The 17,614-nt window shown below is 43.8% G+C and overlaps 1 protein-coding gene across 1 annotated transcript in view; it reads left to right on the top strand.

Annotated features, from left to right (window-relative positions):
- The window catches only part of LOC141088462 (multidrug and toxin extrusion protein 2-like), a 219,633-nt gene that overhangs the window by 130,248 nt on the left and 71,771 nt on the right, over nt 1-17,614 (top strand). Inside the window, exons 7-9 of the mRNA XM_073574554.1 lie at nt 6,094-6,191; nt 16,419-16,516; nt 17,235-17,348. Of these exons, the coding sequence (XP_073430655.1) occupies nt 6,094-6,191; nt 16,419-16,516; nt 17,235-17,348 (310 nt within the window). The remainder of the gene's footprint in view (nt 1-6,093; nt 6,192-16,418; nt 16,517-17,234; nt 17,349-17,614) is intronic.

The raw sequence follows: 17,614 nt of genomic DNA, 5'->3' as shown, positions 1-17,614 counted from the left end.
AAGACTTGGCCTCCCCACACCTAGTCCGGCATCGCTGCCCGTTTTTCCGTCTGCCTATTTGTCCGTATTTTTACAAGAAGGAGGCCAAGACTTGGCCTCCAGACAGGCCGTATGACTGCCCTGTCAATTTGATTCCTGGGTCTACACCCCCTAGAGACCGAATTTACCCTCTGTCCCCAGCGGAGACTCCAGCTATGTCGGACTACATCCAGGAGAATTTGGCTAGGAGGTTCATTCACAAATCCTCTTCTCCTGCTGGGGCTGGGTTTTTCTTAGTCAAAAAGGATGGGTCTCTACGACCCTGTATAGACTATTGAGGTCTCTTTTCTTTTCAATGTTCTTTTTATTAAATTTTTAAAGCATAACATCAAATGTAATAGAGCAGTATTACATTTTCAAGTTTCAGCGCTTGACATATATACATACATTTAGTTGGCTAGTCAAAACCAATGTAATACACGTCATTTACTTATGGCTAGAATTATGCAGCCAAATTGAAGAAAGTGTTTTGACAACTGAAGAATTCAAAATACAATAATGCATAGTATCAAACTAAGAGTCCCAGGTTCAATCCAACACTTGGCCTTTTCAATATAGCTATCTGGGACAACAGCAAACCAATAAAGAGATAGTTAGAGTAAGAGAAGAGAAATAGGACAGACAAAGAGTGAGAAGGGATGGAAGGCGGGGGGGGGGAATGAGTCTTCACTGTGTGGCGTCCTGCGTAGAATCCGAGTGGATGTTTGATCTGAAAAGAATCCAAGGTTTCCAGGAGTCCTGGAACAGCGTTAAAGAGAGATTCACGTGTGCCACCAACTCAGCCGTGTGATACAGTTGATCTATCTTATAGAGCAATTGCTTGCGTGTGGGGTTATTCTCAGTTTTCCAATACGTGGGTACTAAAAGTTTGGCTACCGCTATTATGTTGTGGACTAATATGGATAATTTCTTGTTACCCGGCCACACCGGAAAATACAATAGTGTTGTTTCAGGCGCTAGGGTTGCTGTCTTTCCAGTTACCTCTTGAATGACATTTTCAGTGAGTGCCCAGAAGCGTTTTATAACTGGACAGGACCACCATAAATGGAGGTAGTCGCCATCTCCAGTACCACATCTCCAGCATTTCGTGTGGTGATTCACCCGCCAGGCCTGGTATTGTGTTTGTGAGATGTACCATCTGGACACTATCTTATAGGAGTTTTCTTGGATTTTAACACATTTAGTCGGACCGTGGGAATGTTTATATATATATATATATATATATATATATATATATATATATATATATATATATATATGAAGTCCCTGTTCTTGCGAAAATGTGTAGCCTAGGTCATTTTCCCACTTTGCTATATAGGCCCGCTTAAGGCAATGTTTCACAAGAAGTAGCTCATGGTATATAACGGATAGTATTTTTGTGGGTTTGTTTGATTTGGAGCATAGAGTCTCGAAGGATGTGGGTTTGCGCGTTAGGTCTGCGTAATAGGACTATTGAGGTCTCAACCAGATCAGGGAGAAAAATAAATACCATATCCCACTGATTCCTGAGTTGTTTGACCGATTAATAGGATCTTCACCAAATTAGATTTAAGAGGTGCCTACAATGTAATCCGTAAGGGTCTTAATCATGGAAACATAGGTCGAAACGCGTTGGTTGCTGCTTGTACCTGGGAACCCATCTATGAGATATTATTCCATGAATTCAGTGGTTTTTTAATTATGTGATTCAATAAATTGGAATTTTACCCAAGTCTTCACGCTGGAGATCATTTCCCCCTCTTTTTTTCTTCCTGCTTGGACAACGCCTCTGATCAAGGCTTCTCTTTGCCTACTTTATAATCCTTCTGGGACTAACGTCTTGCAAGTACTGCATTCTGAGAACTTCTATTGAGAGCAGTGAGCTGAAATTTTTTTTCCCTTTAGCCTTTTTTCCCTCATTTTCTACAATCTAATCCGCTTTCGCCGGGGAGACGAATGGAAGACAGCTTTCAACACCAGGGACGGACATTATGAATACCGAGTGATGCCCTTCAGTCTCAGTAATGCACCAACTGTTTTACAAGAGATCATCAATGACATTTTTCAGGACCTGCTTTATACCTGCATTGTGGTGTACCTGAACAATATTTTGGTATTTTCCACGGATCTGGCCACCCACAGACGAGCAGTTTGGCAAGTTCTTCAGCGTAGGGAGAATTGACTCTACGCCAAGTAGGAGAAGTGCGTTTTTGAACAGTCCTCTCTTCCTTTGTTGGGATACATTGTCTCAGATACCAGACTCAGGATGGATCCTGAGAAGGTGTCTTCCATCCTTAAATGGCTGCTGCCCGTGGGAGTCAAAGCAATCCAAAGATTCCTTGGCTTTGCTAATAATTATCTACAATTTATTCCTTACTTCTCCACTCTGACTGTTCCCATCTCTGCCATGACCTGAAAGGGAGCTGATCCAAAAAACTAGTCCCCCGAGGCTGAAGAGGCCTTCCACTCTCTCAAACGGTTCTTCTGCACTGCACCCGTTATGCATCATCCGGATCTGAATAAACAGTTCTTCCTTGAGGTGGACGCATCCTCATTAGGGGCCGGAGCTGTGCTTACTCAGAAGTCCTCCTTGGGTCGCTGCATGTCCTGCGGCTTCTCCAAGGCCTTCTCCACTCTAGAACATAACTACTCCATCGGGAACCGGGAATTGCTCGCCATTAAGATGGCTTTGGAGGAGTGGCAATACCTGCTGGAGGGCGCAGTTTAACCAGCGCGAAACGATCGTCGTTGCTATCTCCTTTTTGCACCCATTCTCCCGCTGATATGCTTTTATAATAAAGCCTTGACTACACTACCCAGTGAGTGCCGCTCTTTTCTATTATTTTTTGCTATGTGGATTAGCTTATTTTCCATGAATGTGCACCTAAGGGTAAAACAGTTATATTGCCGGCTGCGTCTCTTTTATACATGTATGATGGTTCGGATGTGTGGACTATTGTGATGGTGCTCGCCTTCTATTTCTGGACATTGTTATCCAGTAGTGATCTACACGGACCATAAGAACCTGGCATATCTCCAGTCCGCTCAGAGACTTAATCCTCACCAAGCCAGGGGGTCTTTGTTTTTTGCCTGCTTTAGCTTTCTTTTGCATTTCAGATATGGTGACAAGAATGTCGGAGCTGATGTCCTCTCTCACTCATTTCTGTCTGGGGACCAAGAGGAGGATCCTCAATTTATCATTGAACCCTCCAAGATGGTTACAGTCACCCCTGTCGTGAATTCCTCCAGGAAAGACCCTTGTGGGTGAATCTGAGAAAGAGCGGGTTTTGTCTTGGGGTCACTCGTCCAAGGTGGCTGGTCACGCAGGATGAAGGAAGACATTACAATTGACCTCTCATCATTACTGGTGGCCATGGATGCGGAGGGAGATCTATGCTTATGTGGATGCCTGTCCGACTTGTGCCCACAATAAAGTTCCTAGAAGACTTCCTACCGGTTCTCTCCTGCCATTACCCGTACCATCCTTTCTTTGGCAGCATATAGCAATGGACTTCATTACGGATTTGCCAGATTCTGAGGGTTGCACCGTCATCTGGGTAGTTGTTCATCGCTTCTCTAAAATGGCACATTTTACCCCGTTTTCTAGTCTTCCATCCACTCCTGAATTGGTTGACAGCTTCATAAAGCATCTTTTCCACCTGCATGGATTTCCTCACCACATCGTATCCGATCGAGGTTCACAGTTTACTTCCAGATTTTGGCGAGCGCTCTGTAAACATCTGGATATCACCTTGGATTTCTCCTCGGCCTATCACCATCAGTCCAATGAACGAGTGCAGCGTGTCAACCAGGTCCTGGGCAACTACCTGCAACACTTTGTCAATGCCCACCAAATGATTGGGTGAAATTACTTTCCTGGGCTGAGTTCTTGTACAGCAATCACGTTGGCGAAGCCTCAGGAGAGTCGACATTCTACATTGTGTTCGGTCGGCAACCCGAGATTCCCCTTCCAGTGACGGTTCCTTCTGATGTCCCTGCAGCAGATGTCCTTTCCAAGGAATTTATGAAGTTGAGGAAGGACACCAGAGTCACTTTAAAAGCATCCTCGGGTCGTATGAAGAGACATACAGACAAGAGGCGCCTGGATCCTCCATGCTTCCGTCCTGGAGACAAGGTATGGCTTTTGTCCAGGTGCGTCCGGCTGAAGGTCCTCTCTTACAAGTGGAGTCCTCGTTTTATCGGGCCTTTCAAGGTGTTGAAGCGAATCAAGGAAGTCTCTTATAAATTGAAGCTGCCTCCTTCTCTGTGGATTTCAAATTCCTTTTATGTATCAATACTGAAGCCAGTCATCCTGAGTCCCTTCTTCAAGAATCCCAGTTCCACGCCCATGCCAACAGCCTCAGATGATGTATTTGACGTGGAGAACATCTTGGCCATGAAGAAGGTGAGAGGCAAGACCTTCTTCCTCGTTGACTGGAAGTGATTTGGTCCTGAAGAGAGGTCCTGGGAGCCCAAGGAGAATATTCGCGCTCGGATTCTTCTCCGTAACTTCCTTGATGGCCTGAAGAGGAGGGGGCATAAAGGGGGGGTACTGTTAGCACCAAGCCGGGTTCCCGTTGTGTCAGTTCACTCACCCGCACGGCAGTTGGTTCCTCGCTTCCGCATGCTCCATCAGCACTGCCAGTCGGGTCTCTGGCCATGTTCTAAGGGCACGCGCGCTCCCGCCTTCTTAAAGGGCCAGCGCGTGCACTTGCTATTTCCTCTCCAGCCAATGGTTTTGAGGCATTATGTATATATTGCTTCCTCTCCACTGGGGAGGTGCCTGAGCAACCTTCCTATTTCAGTCTATGTTGTGTAAGGTCGCATACCAGTGCAAGTCCTGCCTGTTGTACACTAAGTACAAACCCTGCCTGCTGTACTCTTAAGTGAAAATCCTGCTTGCTGCCCTCTGAAGCAAATCCTGTGTGCTGCACTCTGAGGCAAATCCCGCTTGCTACATTCGAAAGCAAATCCTGCCTGCTGCACTCTGTAGCAAATTCCGCTTACTGCACTCTGAAGCAAATCCTGTTTGCTGCACTCTGAAGCAAAACTTGCTTGCTGCACTCTGACACAAACTCTGAAGTACAATATGTCATGAGAAAACACTGTCAGAATCACCGGGATCCAAGGAAGCATTCCAGAGTTATTACCTTATAAAGGGACAGTTGTTAGAATTGTAAAAATTGGTCCAGTCATTAACATGCAGTAAAGGCGTTAATTCTGCAGCGCTTTACAGACATTATCACTGCTGACCCCATTGGGGCTCACAATATAAATTCCCTTTCAGCATGTCTTTGGAGTGTGGGAGGAAACCGGAGAACCCGGGGAAACCCACACAAGCATGAGGAGAGGATACAAACTCCTTGCAGATGTTGTCCTTGGTGTTGCAGGACACAGGACCCCAGCGCTGTAAGGCTAGAGTGCTGCTAATCACTCAGTCACCATGCTAAGGACTTTCTTTTCCTAGTCTAATAAGGGCCTGTCACACTAAGCGATATCGCTAGCAATATCGCTGTAACTTGTGACGTTATAGCAATATTGCCAGCGATATCGCTGTGTGTGATACTTACCTACAACCCGCTCCCCCCGCTGATCGCGCGAGAACGTCCAGGACTGTTTCTCGTCGTCAGCTTCCTGCGGCGACGACGAGCGACGCGTGGAGCCGGGCGGGAGGACGCAGGATCGCCTAGTGTGACAGGTAAGTAGCAACCCCGTCCCCAGCGATGTTGCTGGTGAGATCTGCCTGTGTGGCAGCTCACTAGCGACCACTTAGCGATGTACCAGCGATCCTGACCGCGTCATATCGCTGGTCGGGATCGCTGGTACATCGCTAAGTGTGACAGTACCTTTAGACTAGCAAAGAATCGTGGAGTTACATATGTGATAATAGGGTACATCCCACGTCTATTAAATGTCCTCAATATTGGGCCTTAAATATTTAGATATTGAACATTTCAAATATTTGAGTTTTTGTTTTATGATATCTGTTTTGAACTGTATCAGTACCTTAACTAACTTTTATTATCCTGACATTAAGGTAAAGCTTGCAGTAATTGCATTTTTTTTTTCACCCAGGGTATAATATGGCCTCAGGTTATTACTGGTCTTGGTGTAAACATCATTAATGCAGCAGTTAATGCCATCTTAATGTATGGCCTGAAGCTGGGAGTGCAGTGAGTATTTTTTAACATATCATAGTTATTCCTGCAGTGTCCTCATCTGTCATTTCTTTGTTCTTACAAAAGTTAAATTTGTATTCTCAAAGTGTCTCTTGAGCAGTTCACTGCTCTACAGTCTCCTTATTTTCAGGTTCCTAGTAAGGCAGGCTCTCCTCCTAGAGTGACAGCTCTGGTGAATAGTAGAACTGCAGTATTGGGGCTTGCTCACACAAGCGTATAACACGGCCAAGTGCTGTGAGATAAAGCATTGCATAGCACTCTGCCCAGTGTTATTCTATGGGGCAGCTCAGATCTGCGATTATTTTCTCATGCCGAATTGGCTTGAGAAAAAAATTGCAGTATGCTGTGATTGCATCTGAGAATCAGATCGCAGTCACCCATACAAGTCTATGGATGGATGCAAAACATTGGACTGCACTCAGATGTCTTCAGAGAGCAGGACGATTACCACAGATGCCAGCAATGAAGGAGATAGGGAATTTACTTTCTCCATTTCCTCTGCACCTGTGCTCATGAGAGAGAATCGGAGCACAGTGCACTGACACTCGGCTCATGCTCGCAGCAGAGCTGGAACCAAGCGTCCTTAGCATATTCCATCTGATGCTCTTGCATTGGCCTTAGTAGAACAGACTATGTTTACATGCATTGTTTTTGAAGTGTTATTTTCTGCAGCCAAAACCTGCTCACCTTGCAGTAAAAATGCTGCATTCAAAACGCATGTTTTCGCAGCATTTCTGCAGTGTTTTTTTAGCTGCATTTTTTTTTTTATCAGGAATACATATATGATTTGTCTACAGCACATGGTTAAAAAAATAAACCTATTTTTGATGTTTTTTGCATATTCTCATTACTTTATATGAGTGAAAGAGTTGAAATGCCACAGATTTAAAAAAATGCTGCACTTGTAAAACACTGCTTGTGATCATCGCCTAAAACTCATCACAAGTTCTAATGTAACTCATTTAGCTATCAATGGTTGTTATGAGTCTACATTGTTCTCCTAAATAAAAACAACTGGAAAGACACAAAGCGCAATTAGGGTATGTGCACACGTTGCGGCGGATTTGCCTGTGGAATTTTCTGCACAGATTCTTCTTCTCTTGGCAGAAAACCCAGGTAAAAATCCACGCAGATTTTCATGCGTTTTTTAATGCAGATTTGTGTGCGTTTTTGTAAGCTAAATACAGATCTATTATTTAACAAAAAAAAGAATTGTTATGTCATTTCTTTGTCCAACCTCTTCTTTTACATACTCCATTGAAGAATATTGTTTACACACACAGATGGATAGATCTATAGATAGATAGATCTATAGATGGATATATCCATTTATCTATCCGTAGATATTCGTGTCTATCCATCTATTGATATATCTATACATAAAGAGATATATCAATAAATAGAGAGATATATCGATAGATAGATAATACCAAGGCCGATATTTAGTAATGAACAATATGTTTAATTTTCAAAAAAAAGAGAAAAAAAATGGCGTGGGCTCCCACGCAATTTTCTGCGCCAGACAGAGAAAGACAGCGACTGGGGGCCAATGTTTATTGCCTGGGAAGCGGCTAATACCCATGGATCTTCCCAGGCTATGAATATCAGCCCAGAGCTGTATATTTAGCCTTTACTGGCTATTAAAATAGGGGGAACCCCCCAAAAAAATGACGTGGTGTCCCCCCTATAATTAATAGCCAGAAAGGCTATGCAGACAGCTGCGGGCTGATATTCATAGCCTAGGAAGGGGCCATGGATATTGCCCCCCCCCCCGGCTACAAACACCAGCTCACAGCTGCCCCAGAAATGGAGCTTCTCTAAGATACGCCAATTCCGGCACTTAGCCTCTCTCTTCCCACTGCCGTGTAGCGGTGGCATATGGTGTAATAGGGGGTTGATGTCACCTTTCTTTTGTAAGGTCACATCAAGCCCGGTTAGTAATGGAGAGGCGTCAATAAGACGCCTAACCTTTACTAATCCTATATTTGGTAGTGGGTTAAAAAAAAGGCACAGCCAGAAAAAAGTATTTTAATGAAATAAAACACCACACACAGTTTGCTATCTTTAATATACACCTAATCCATGCGACGCCCTCGATCTCCTGCAAAAAAAAATAAACAAACACAAATACTCCCTGTCCGACGTAATCCAACTAATAACGAGTGTCCCACGACGATCTCCCCTGTAGAACAGTGATATCAGGTGATGTCACTGCTCTACAGGGCCTCCCGTGATGCACTAACAGAAGATAATGGCTCCTGCAGTGCATCACTGAAGAGGTTACCTGAGTTTAGGCTCTCACTTTGTGGCAATTCTGCATGAGAATTTTCTCACACAGCGTTGCCGGTGAGAGAATGAACTCAGGTGACCTCTCTCCCGGCGGTGGAGGGATACAATGCGGAGGATTAACTCCACCTGTCAGTGCATCACAGGAGGCCCTGTAGAATACTGACATCACCCGATGTCACTATTCTACACGGGAGATCGTAGTGGGTCACTCGTTATTAACTGGACTATGGCAGAAAGGTAAGTATAGGTTGGTTTATTATTTTATTTTTATTACAGGAGATCGAGGTCGTCGGGGACTAGGTAATTGGTGAGTATGTACTGTATATTATATGTTGTGTGTAATGTTTGTACTGTATGTTTTTTTTTTTTTCGTTTTTTTACAATTGAACACATGAATCATGTGATGGGACTACTGTCCCATCATCGGCTAATGCTGTCACTGTCATATGTGACAGCATTCATAGCTGGATGGGAGCAGTAGTCCCATCAGACAATGACTGCCTACACAGTCACGCACACACCAGCACACACACAGGGACAGACACACAAACCTACACACACACACATACATACATGCAGACAGACACTCACATAGTCTCCGCCCACACATTGTTCCTCTGCAGGGTTTCTCGCACCCACATCCGCAGCAAATCCACAAATCTTTTTACATCTGCGGTTTTGCTGCAAATGTACCTGACTCAATGGAAGTCAGTGGGTGCAGAAACGCTGAAGATCCGCAAAAAGAGTTGACATGCTGCGGAAAATAAACGCTGCAAATCCGCGCGGATTTATCTGCAGCATGTGCACACCAATTCTTAATTTCACATAGATTAACATTGGCTGTACACTACACTGCGGATTTGATGCAATTCCACGTGTCCAAGAACGCTGAAGAAGCGCATCAAAATCTGCAACGTGTGCACATAGCCTTAGGGTCTTATCTGGGTAAAATGCCACAACAGAATTGTCTCACCTGGTTGTGTTGTGTACACACAACCACTGATAACACATAAGCTGCTGCAAACCCACGAATGGATGAAAAATGTGGGTAATGGAGAAGCGAATGGGTTAAATCTGCGCTGACAAGCACCTGGTTGTCCTGAAGAAGTATGTATACTTCGAAACGCGTTGACAACTAAACCACCTACTGTACACTTGGCTTGCGTCCTTCATCTTTTCCAACTGGCAGCGCAGATTTAACCCATTTGCTGCTCCATTACCCGCACTTTACATTGTTCTCCTGTATTTACACATAGATATGACTGGGATGTTAAGAGTTAACCCCAATCCTGGAACATACCTGCTGCACTCTTAGGCTTAAGCTAAGTTCACACATAGCGGAACTCTCACGGAAATTACTCCGAGAGTACCAGAATTCCATTCCGCGGGAAAATCGCATTTTAAATTCCTGCGATTTTCCCGCCGAAAAACTAGCATTTTGCAAGCGTAATTAGCTTGCAAAATGCTAGCGTTTTCCAAGCGCTCTGTAGCATCGCTTGGAGAACTGATTGACAGGTTGGTCACACTCGTCAAACATAGTGTTTGACAAGAGTGACCAAATTTTTACTACTGAGGCTGCCTATGCAGCATCAGTAGTAAAAGATAAAATGTAAAAAATAATAAAAAAATAAAAAATGGTGTTATTCTTACCTTCTGACATCCCGCGCAGCCTTCCCGCCTCTCTCCACGCTCTTGTTCCCAGTAATCCTTTGCGAGTGATGACGTCCGTTCTCACGGGATCGCGACGTCTCGCGGTAATTTGCGATGACGTCGCGCGAATGACCGCGAGACTTCGCGATCCCGTGAGAACGGACGTCATCGCGGTCATTCTCGCAAAGGATTACTGGGAACGAGAGCGTGGAGCGAGGCGGGAAGGCTGCGCGGGATATCGGAAGGTAAGAATAACACCATTTTTTATTTTAAATTCTATTTTTTACAGGGATATGGTACCCAAAGCCCGGAGGACAGTCTCCTCTCCTCTGGACCGTGCGTACCATCCGCAATTGTTCTGCTTACTTTTCGCATGGTGTGCACAGCCACATGCGGGAAGTAAGCGGAACAATGCATTCCTATGGGTGCGGGATCGGCACGATTCCGCAAAATTAATGAGCATGCTGCGTTTTTTACCGAGAAGCGATTCCGCCGCAGTACAAACCGCAGCATTAGCACAGCATTGCGGAATCCCATAGGAATGCATGGGATGCGTATTTTTTGCGGCAAAATCGCGTGGTTAAAACCGCCGCGGAAACGCGAAAAAAACGCCACGTGTGAACTCAGCCAGGGTCTGGAGGCCAAGCTCCATGGAAATTAAATGTACACTGTAAAAAATAAAATCTCTCATTGCAAAAAAAAAACAGCCGATTGAAAAAGCAAGTCAATTGCAAACTTGTTTATTTTTATGCTGTGGATCTAATAAAATGACATGTCCTCATGCTGGTGCACTGTTATTGCCACTGTCAGATATTACCTGTGGCATTTAACAAGTTAACAGTTTCGTGCATAACTTCACCACAGCTGTTGGAGATCTTGATTGCCACACACAGCCATTATCTGCTGAGTATAGGGCAGCTCACCTTCCTGACTTGTGCCTTGTGTTAACCCCTTCACGACATGTGCCATATATGTACTGCGCATGTCCTGTCTCCCTTCTGATGTGGGCTCCGGCGCTGAGCCCACATCTTTCCCGACACATGTCAGCTGTTTTGAACAGCTGACATGTGCCCGGAACAGCCACGGGTGGAATCATGATCCACCAGCCGCTATTAACCCGTTAAATGCTGCTGTCAAACTGACATCTTTATTTAACTCGTACTTCCGGCCATCGGGTCACGTGATCGCGTGTCACCGATGGGTTGGCATGACAACCAGAGGTCTCCTACAGACCTCTATGGTTGTCATGCCTGGTGGTCAGCCATCATAGTAAGTGAGTAATTCTACTACACACAGGTGGTCTGATCATCGCCTGTATGTAGCAGGGCCGATCGGGTAATGGCAGCTTTTAGTCTCCCATGGAGACTATTGAAGCATGCAAAGAGTGAAAAAAAAATGTTATTAAAAAAAAATAAATAAAAGTTCAAATCACCCCCCTTTTGCCCCATTCAAAATAAAAAAAATCAAACATACACATATTTGGTATCGCCGCATTCAGAATCGCCCGATCTATCAATAAAAAAAAAGGATTAACCTGATTGCGAAACAGCGTAACAAGACAAAAAAGTCAAGTCGCCGGAATTACGTTTTTTTTGTCGCCATGACATTGCGTCAAAATGCAATAACGGGCAATCAAAAGATCATACCTGCACCAAAGTTATATCAATAAAAACGTCAGCTCGACACACAAAAAATAAGCCCTCACCCGAGATCACGAAAAATGGAGATGCTACGAGTCTTTGAAAATGGCACCATTTTTCTTTTTTTAACAAACTTTGGATGTTTTTTTCACCACTTAAATAAAAAAGAACGTAGACATGTTTGGTGTCTATGAACTTGTAACAACATGGAGAATCATAATGGTAGGTCAGTTTTAGCATTTAGTGAACATCGTAAAAAAAAATCTAAAAAAACATTGTGGAATTGCACTTGATTTGCAATTTCACCGCACTTGGAATTTTTTTCTCGTTTTTGAGCACAACTTGTCCCGCAAAACAACAAGCCCTCACATGGCCATATTAGTGGAAAAATAAAAAAGTTCATGGCTCTGGGAAGAAGGGAAGCAAAAATGATTATGGGCAGGGATCTGCCTAAGTAAGCCCATTTTACCATCAGAAGACTTACAGTATTTCATATCCTGTGGATCTGTAGGCCGTAAACCCCTTCAATATCAGCATTGAACAATATTTCCTTTAGGCCATGTGCACACGTTGCGGATTCTGCTGCGGAGCCGCAGCGTTTCAGGCTCTGCAGGTCCGCAGCAGATTTAGCTGCATTGTTAACTACCATTGTTTTCAATGGTAAACTGAAAAACGCTGAGCACATGCTGCGGATTTGCTGCGGGTTCAAATCCGCAGCATGTCAATTCTTTGTGCGGAATCCGCAGCGGTTTCACACCTTCTCCATTGTGGAGGTGTGAAACCGCAGGGCTAAACCGCAGGCTAATCCGCAGGTAAACCGCAGGTTTTTTGACCTGAGAATTTACCTACGGATTTTTCCAAATCGGCGCGGAAAAATCCGCAGCACCTAAAACTATGTGTGCACATAGCCTTATCCCTCATGGTGGATTTGGTAATGACATTGTGACCATTGCTTCTCATGAAGCTGTTTTTATGCCATTTGTCTGCATTTACACTCCTTTTAAGGGAATCTGTCACCAGGTTTTAGGCTAGTTTCACACTTGCTTTTTTTTGCAGCGCGTTTTTCCCGCAAAAAAACGCATTGAAAAAACGCATACAAATGCATACAAACGCTGCGTTTTTTTCAAGCATTTTTATGCGCATGCATGAAAAAAACGCAGCGTTTTTATGCGTTTGTATGCGTTTTTAGTGCGTTTTTACCGCGTTTGCGTTTTTTTCCAACATTTTTAGGTGGCCCCTCACACTACCCAAACCATGACTTTACTAACCCTGACCCTAACCCTAACCCTGACCCTAACCCTAACCCTGACCCTAACCCTTAACCAAATCATACTTAACCCTAACCCTGACCCTAACCCTAATCCTGACCCTAACCCTGACCCTAACCCTTAACCAAACCATACTTAACCCTAATCCTGACCCTAACCCTGACCCTAATCCTTAACAAAACCATACTTAACCCTGACCCTAACCCTGACCCTAACCCTTAACAAAACCATACTTAACCCTAATCCTGACCCTAACCCTGACCCTAACCCTTAACCAAACCATACTAAACCCTAACCCTGACCCAAAACCCAACCCTAACCCTGACCCTGACCCTAACCCTAACCCTAAACCCCCTTAACTAACCCTAACTCTAACTCAAACCCCTAAATTCCATGGTTAAAAAAAAAAAACGCATATGCAAAAAAACGCTTACATGAGCATGCCAGTGCGCACATATGCGCATCCATAGGCTATAATGGCCATTTTTAGCGCAAAACGTGCGCATATGTGCGCATGCGCTTTTTTGCAGGGCCAAAAAATGCAACATGATGCGTCTGGAAAATCCAATCGCACACCCCAAAAAAACGCAGCGCATGAAAATCGCATACATGCGCTTACAAGCGCGCAGGTATGCGCACCCATGTTAAATATAGGGGAAAAAACGCATGCGCAGGTTAGCGTTTTTTTCCAGCGCTAAAAAACGCAAATGTGAAACCAGCCTTAGCTTTGTAATCTGAGAACAGATGATGTAAGGGTAAAGAGCCTGATTCCAGAAATAGGTCACTTTTTGGCTGGCTGTTTCAATAAAATCTTTGTTTTATCAGCAGGAGATTATCACTGCAAGACAAGTTATCTTGTGCCATGCTGTCCTCCATATTCATGAGCTCTTTGTAACCTCGCCCCCACCACTGATTTGTCAGCTTTCAAATATGCACATTTTAAGAGAAAACAAGGGCGGGGGCGCAGACATAGGGCTTCACCTGGTATAAATCAATTAAAATATAAAAGTACTCTGGAGTACTCACCCTTTATGGGTTGTGTTCAGACACAACCATTCTCAACGTTTGTTGCAGTCATATAGCTGCTGCAGAGCTCGTGCCGGTGGACAGCGTCCACTAGGTATCATAAGTTGAGGATCAAAGAAAAGCACTTCTGAGCATCTGCGCTGCTTTAGTGATAAGCATTCTTCAGAAATCCATATAAATCTTTCAAGTTCTTTATTATATGTACTACAGAAACTACGCGTTTCGAGGTGACAAACCGCACCTCTTCTTCAGGTTACAACCCCCCGTTGTGAGAAAAGGGCGTCAAGCATGTGCAGGTTGATGCCCTTTTCTCACAACGGGGGGTTACTCCCACACAGCATATAAAGCTGTCATTTGTATAGACCGATCACAACTCTGTACTGTAACCTGAAGAAGAGGTGCGGTTTGTCACCTCGAAACGCGTAGTTTCTGTAGTACATATAATAAAGAACTTGAAAGATTTATATGGATTTCTGAAGAATGCTTATCACTAAAGCAGCGCGGATGCTCAGAAGTGCTTTTCTTGGATCCTCAACTTATGAAATATGCACATTTGACACAGAAAGCTTCCTAGCAGTAGTGTGGGCAGGGTTATATAGAGCTCAACATTTAGAGAACCGAACTAAGCAGACCAGTAAGTTACACATCACTGGAATCAGGGTCTCTGGTCCCTACATCCTGCTGCTCTCAAATTACATAGCAAAAACCTGGTGACGTAGTCCCTTGAATGCTCCAGTTTGCGTAGACCTTAAAACTTCCTGCCTTCTTTGCTGGCTAACCACGTTCCATATAATTGCCTATACAACTCCCAGCCCCTCACACAATTGCTACCATTAGAATGAGTGCTATCACATTGCGCTTTTCTGCACGTTCATAGTTGCCGTTGGAGCTTCTGTCCGAACCCCCCTGCAAAACGGGATTCGGATGTATGCATCAACGGGTCCATAGACTAAAATGGTGTCGCCAAAGCGAACGTGCGCTCTGCCATGCAAAATTTTCGGACGTACTTCGACAGAAGGCGCATACTCAGATATGTCTTTCTGGCACCCAAAGAAATAGAACATGCACAATGCCACCAGTGTCTGAATGCTAGCTTGGAAGCATGGCTACTATATATACTTGACCTAATGATTCTAAGGCCGGAGTCACACTACAGCGAGATACGGCCGAGTCTCGCAGGTTAAAACCAAGCTCTGGCACCGGCACTCCGGAGCGCAGCGTGCAGCTCCATGTATTGCTGTGCGGCTGCACGCTCCGCTCCGGAGTGCCGGCGCCAGAGCTTGGTTTTAACCTACCGTATCTCGCTGTGTGTGATCCCGGCCTAAGATTGCGTGGTACCCACAAGAAATTAATTGTCCAGGATAAATATATGTGTGAAGGCTCATTCACAAGTCTGTATTTGGTCAGTATTTTGCATCAGTGTTTGTATGCCAAAGCCAGGAATAGAACTTACCGAGAAAAAAATATAATTGAAAGACTGACTCCTGTTCCTTATTTTGGAGACATTCCTGATTTTGGCATACAAATACTGATGAAATACTGATCAAAAATACTGATGTGTAAAAGAGGCCTGAGTGTTTATTATATGTGTACGGTGCATTATATAATACTATGTATTGAACCCTTTATATGCCTGTGTGGTGAGCATTTTTATTGTTATGTTTGTAGAGTGTCTTCAATAAAACAGCGCCGGAGATCGCAATATGTGCATGCACTGACTGCGGTGCCATTTTATTGAAGTAATGTACTACAACATCAATATAGCAGTGCACACGTTCCCGCCATAGGGATATTTGCTTACTGCAATTTTGATGTTGTAGTAGAATTTTTCAATAAAATGATGCCAGAGTCGAAAAGTGTGCATCCCGTGATATCTGGAGCCATTTTGTTGAAGACACACTGTCTGTGAATTCGCATATATCGTGACTACAATAAAATGGCGCTATATTTCAGTGTGCGCATGCGCTGACACTGCGCAGGCGCCGCCGATCCCGGCTTCGGACAGAAGGACGGATCCACCGTTCTATATAAGATCACATACTGTGACTAATCTCATCACAGTGGCAGTATTACAAGCATGCAAACTGACAGCATTGATCTTTTACTCTAGGCTTATAGCAGTCACTGGAGAGAATACTGTTGTAGAATTATTTTTTATACTGTGATGCGGAGGTTACCTTACTATAGAGATTATTTTATTGTGTGTTGATTTGCTAGTAAAGAATACCTATATAACGTGATGTAGTCTAAATTTCTGGTATAGAACAAAAAGTAAAGAAGCAGTAATCCAGCAGAGAAGAAGGCAACGTTTTCATTTACCTTTGTGTGTTTTTGTTTGTTTCCTCTAGGGGATCAGCGTGGGCAAACACAATATCACAGTTTGCAATGAGTGGTGTGCTTTATATTTACATTATTTGGAAAAATCTGCACCTCCTAACATGGGGAGGTATGTAATTTTTGTTAAAAAGGGTTGTCTTTTCAGATAACTTGTTATAAAATAACAATCCGAGCTTTAATCACTGTCCCTGGTGTAGAAGGGAAAATCCCCTGAGCTCACTGATCGTCTGCAGCGCTGATGATATGACATACTGTAAGTGCCGCAGACAATACCAGACACCATTATTAGTGGCAGATACTCAGCGCATTTGAGTTGTTGTCGAAACAGTATCCAGACAAACTGTAATATCTAATAGTTCAGAACATTAAAGGGGGTTTTTTAGTTTCAAAAAACCTCAGACTTCGTTTTTTAAAATAAACTGTACTCACTGTCCCTTGGTCCAGCACTAAGTCTCCGCCGTTGCTCCAGGTGTCTGATATCGTCTGCACCACTGACGTCATGTCGACAATGCTGTAGACAGTGAGCCCAACAGCTTGTGCCGGCAACTCTAGCAGAGCTGCTGAGCTCAATTATTGTATTTAAACTTTGATTGTCGTTGCTGAACTTTAGTGCTGTAGTGTAGTTTTCTATTTGCACATGTATTAGTCTTCAGCCTTACTGTCAGTTTGCATACATTTAATTATTTTACTTGTTTTTATATGTAATACATGGAAATAACAATATACATAGCATATTGAAACCCCTTTTTCCTCCCTCATGACCCTGTTTGCTGATTTTTGTAACAATTTACTTATAGAATATGTTTGGCTTGTTTTTTTTTTATAAGGTTGGTCCAGAGATTGCATACAGGAATGGGGCTCGTTTATACGTTTGGCTATACCCAGCATGCTTATGGTGTGCATTGAATGGTGGAGCTTCGAAATTGGAGGGTTTTTAGCAGGTAACCCTTGTGTACTGTTCCTTCTAACAAACTTTTACATACAAATTTGTAGTTTTCACAATCAAATGTTTACAAAAGGACATATCTTTTGTAAGCAGTAGACTAGTAAAAAAAATATGCCATATTCTTTCTTGGCATTAAAGGGAACCTGTCACCTCGAATTTTAGCTTTTAGGCCGGGGTCACACTGGCGAGGAATACGGCCAAGAGAGAGGCGCTAAAAGCATGCATTAGACACGGACCAATGATTCTCTATGGGGTCCCTCG

The sequence above is a fragment of the Dendrobates tinctorius genome, unplaced genomic scaffold, assembly GCF_039654945.1.
Source record: "Dendrobates tinctorius isolate UK_male_01 unplaced genomic scaffold, ASM3965494v1 ptg000007l, whole genome shotgun sequence".
Classification (NCBI taxonomy): domain Eukaryota; kingdom Metazoa; phylum Chordata; class Amphibia; order Anura; family Dendrobatidae; genus Dendrobates; species Dendrobates tinctorius.
The sequence above is the reverse complement of the archived record's forward strand: the minus strand, read 5'-3'. Positions and strand labels throughout refer to the sequence as shown.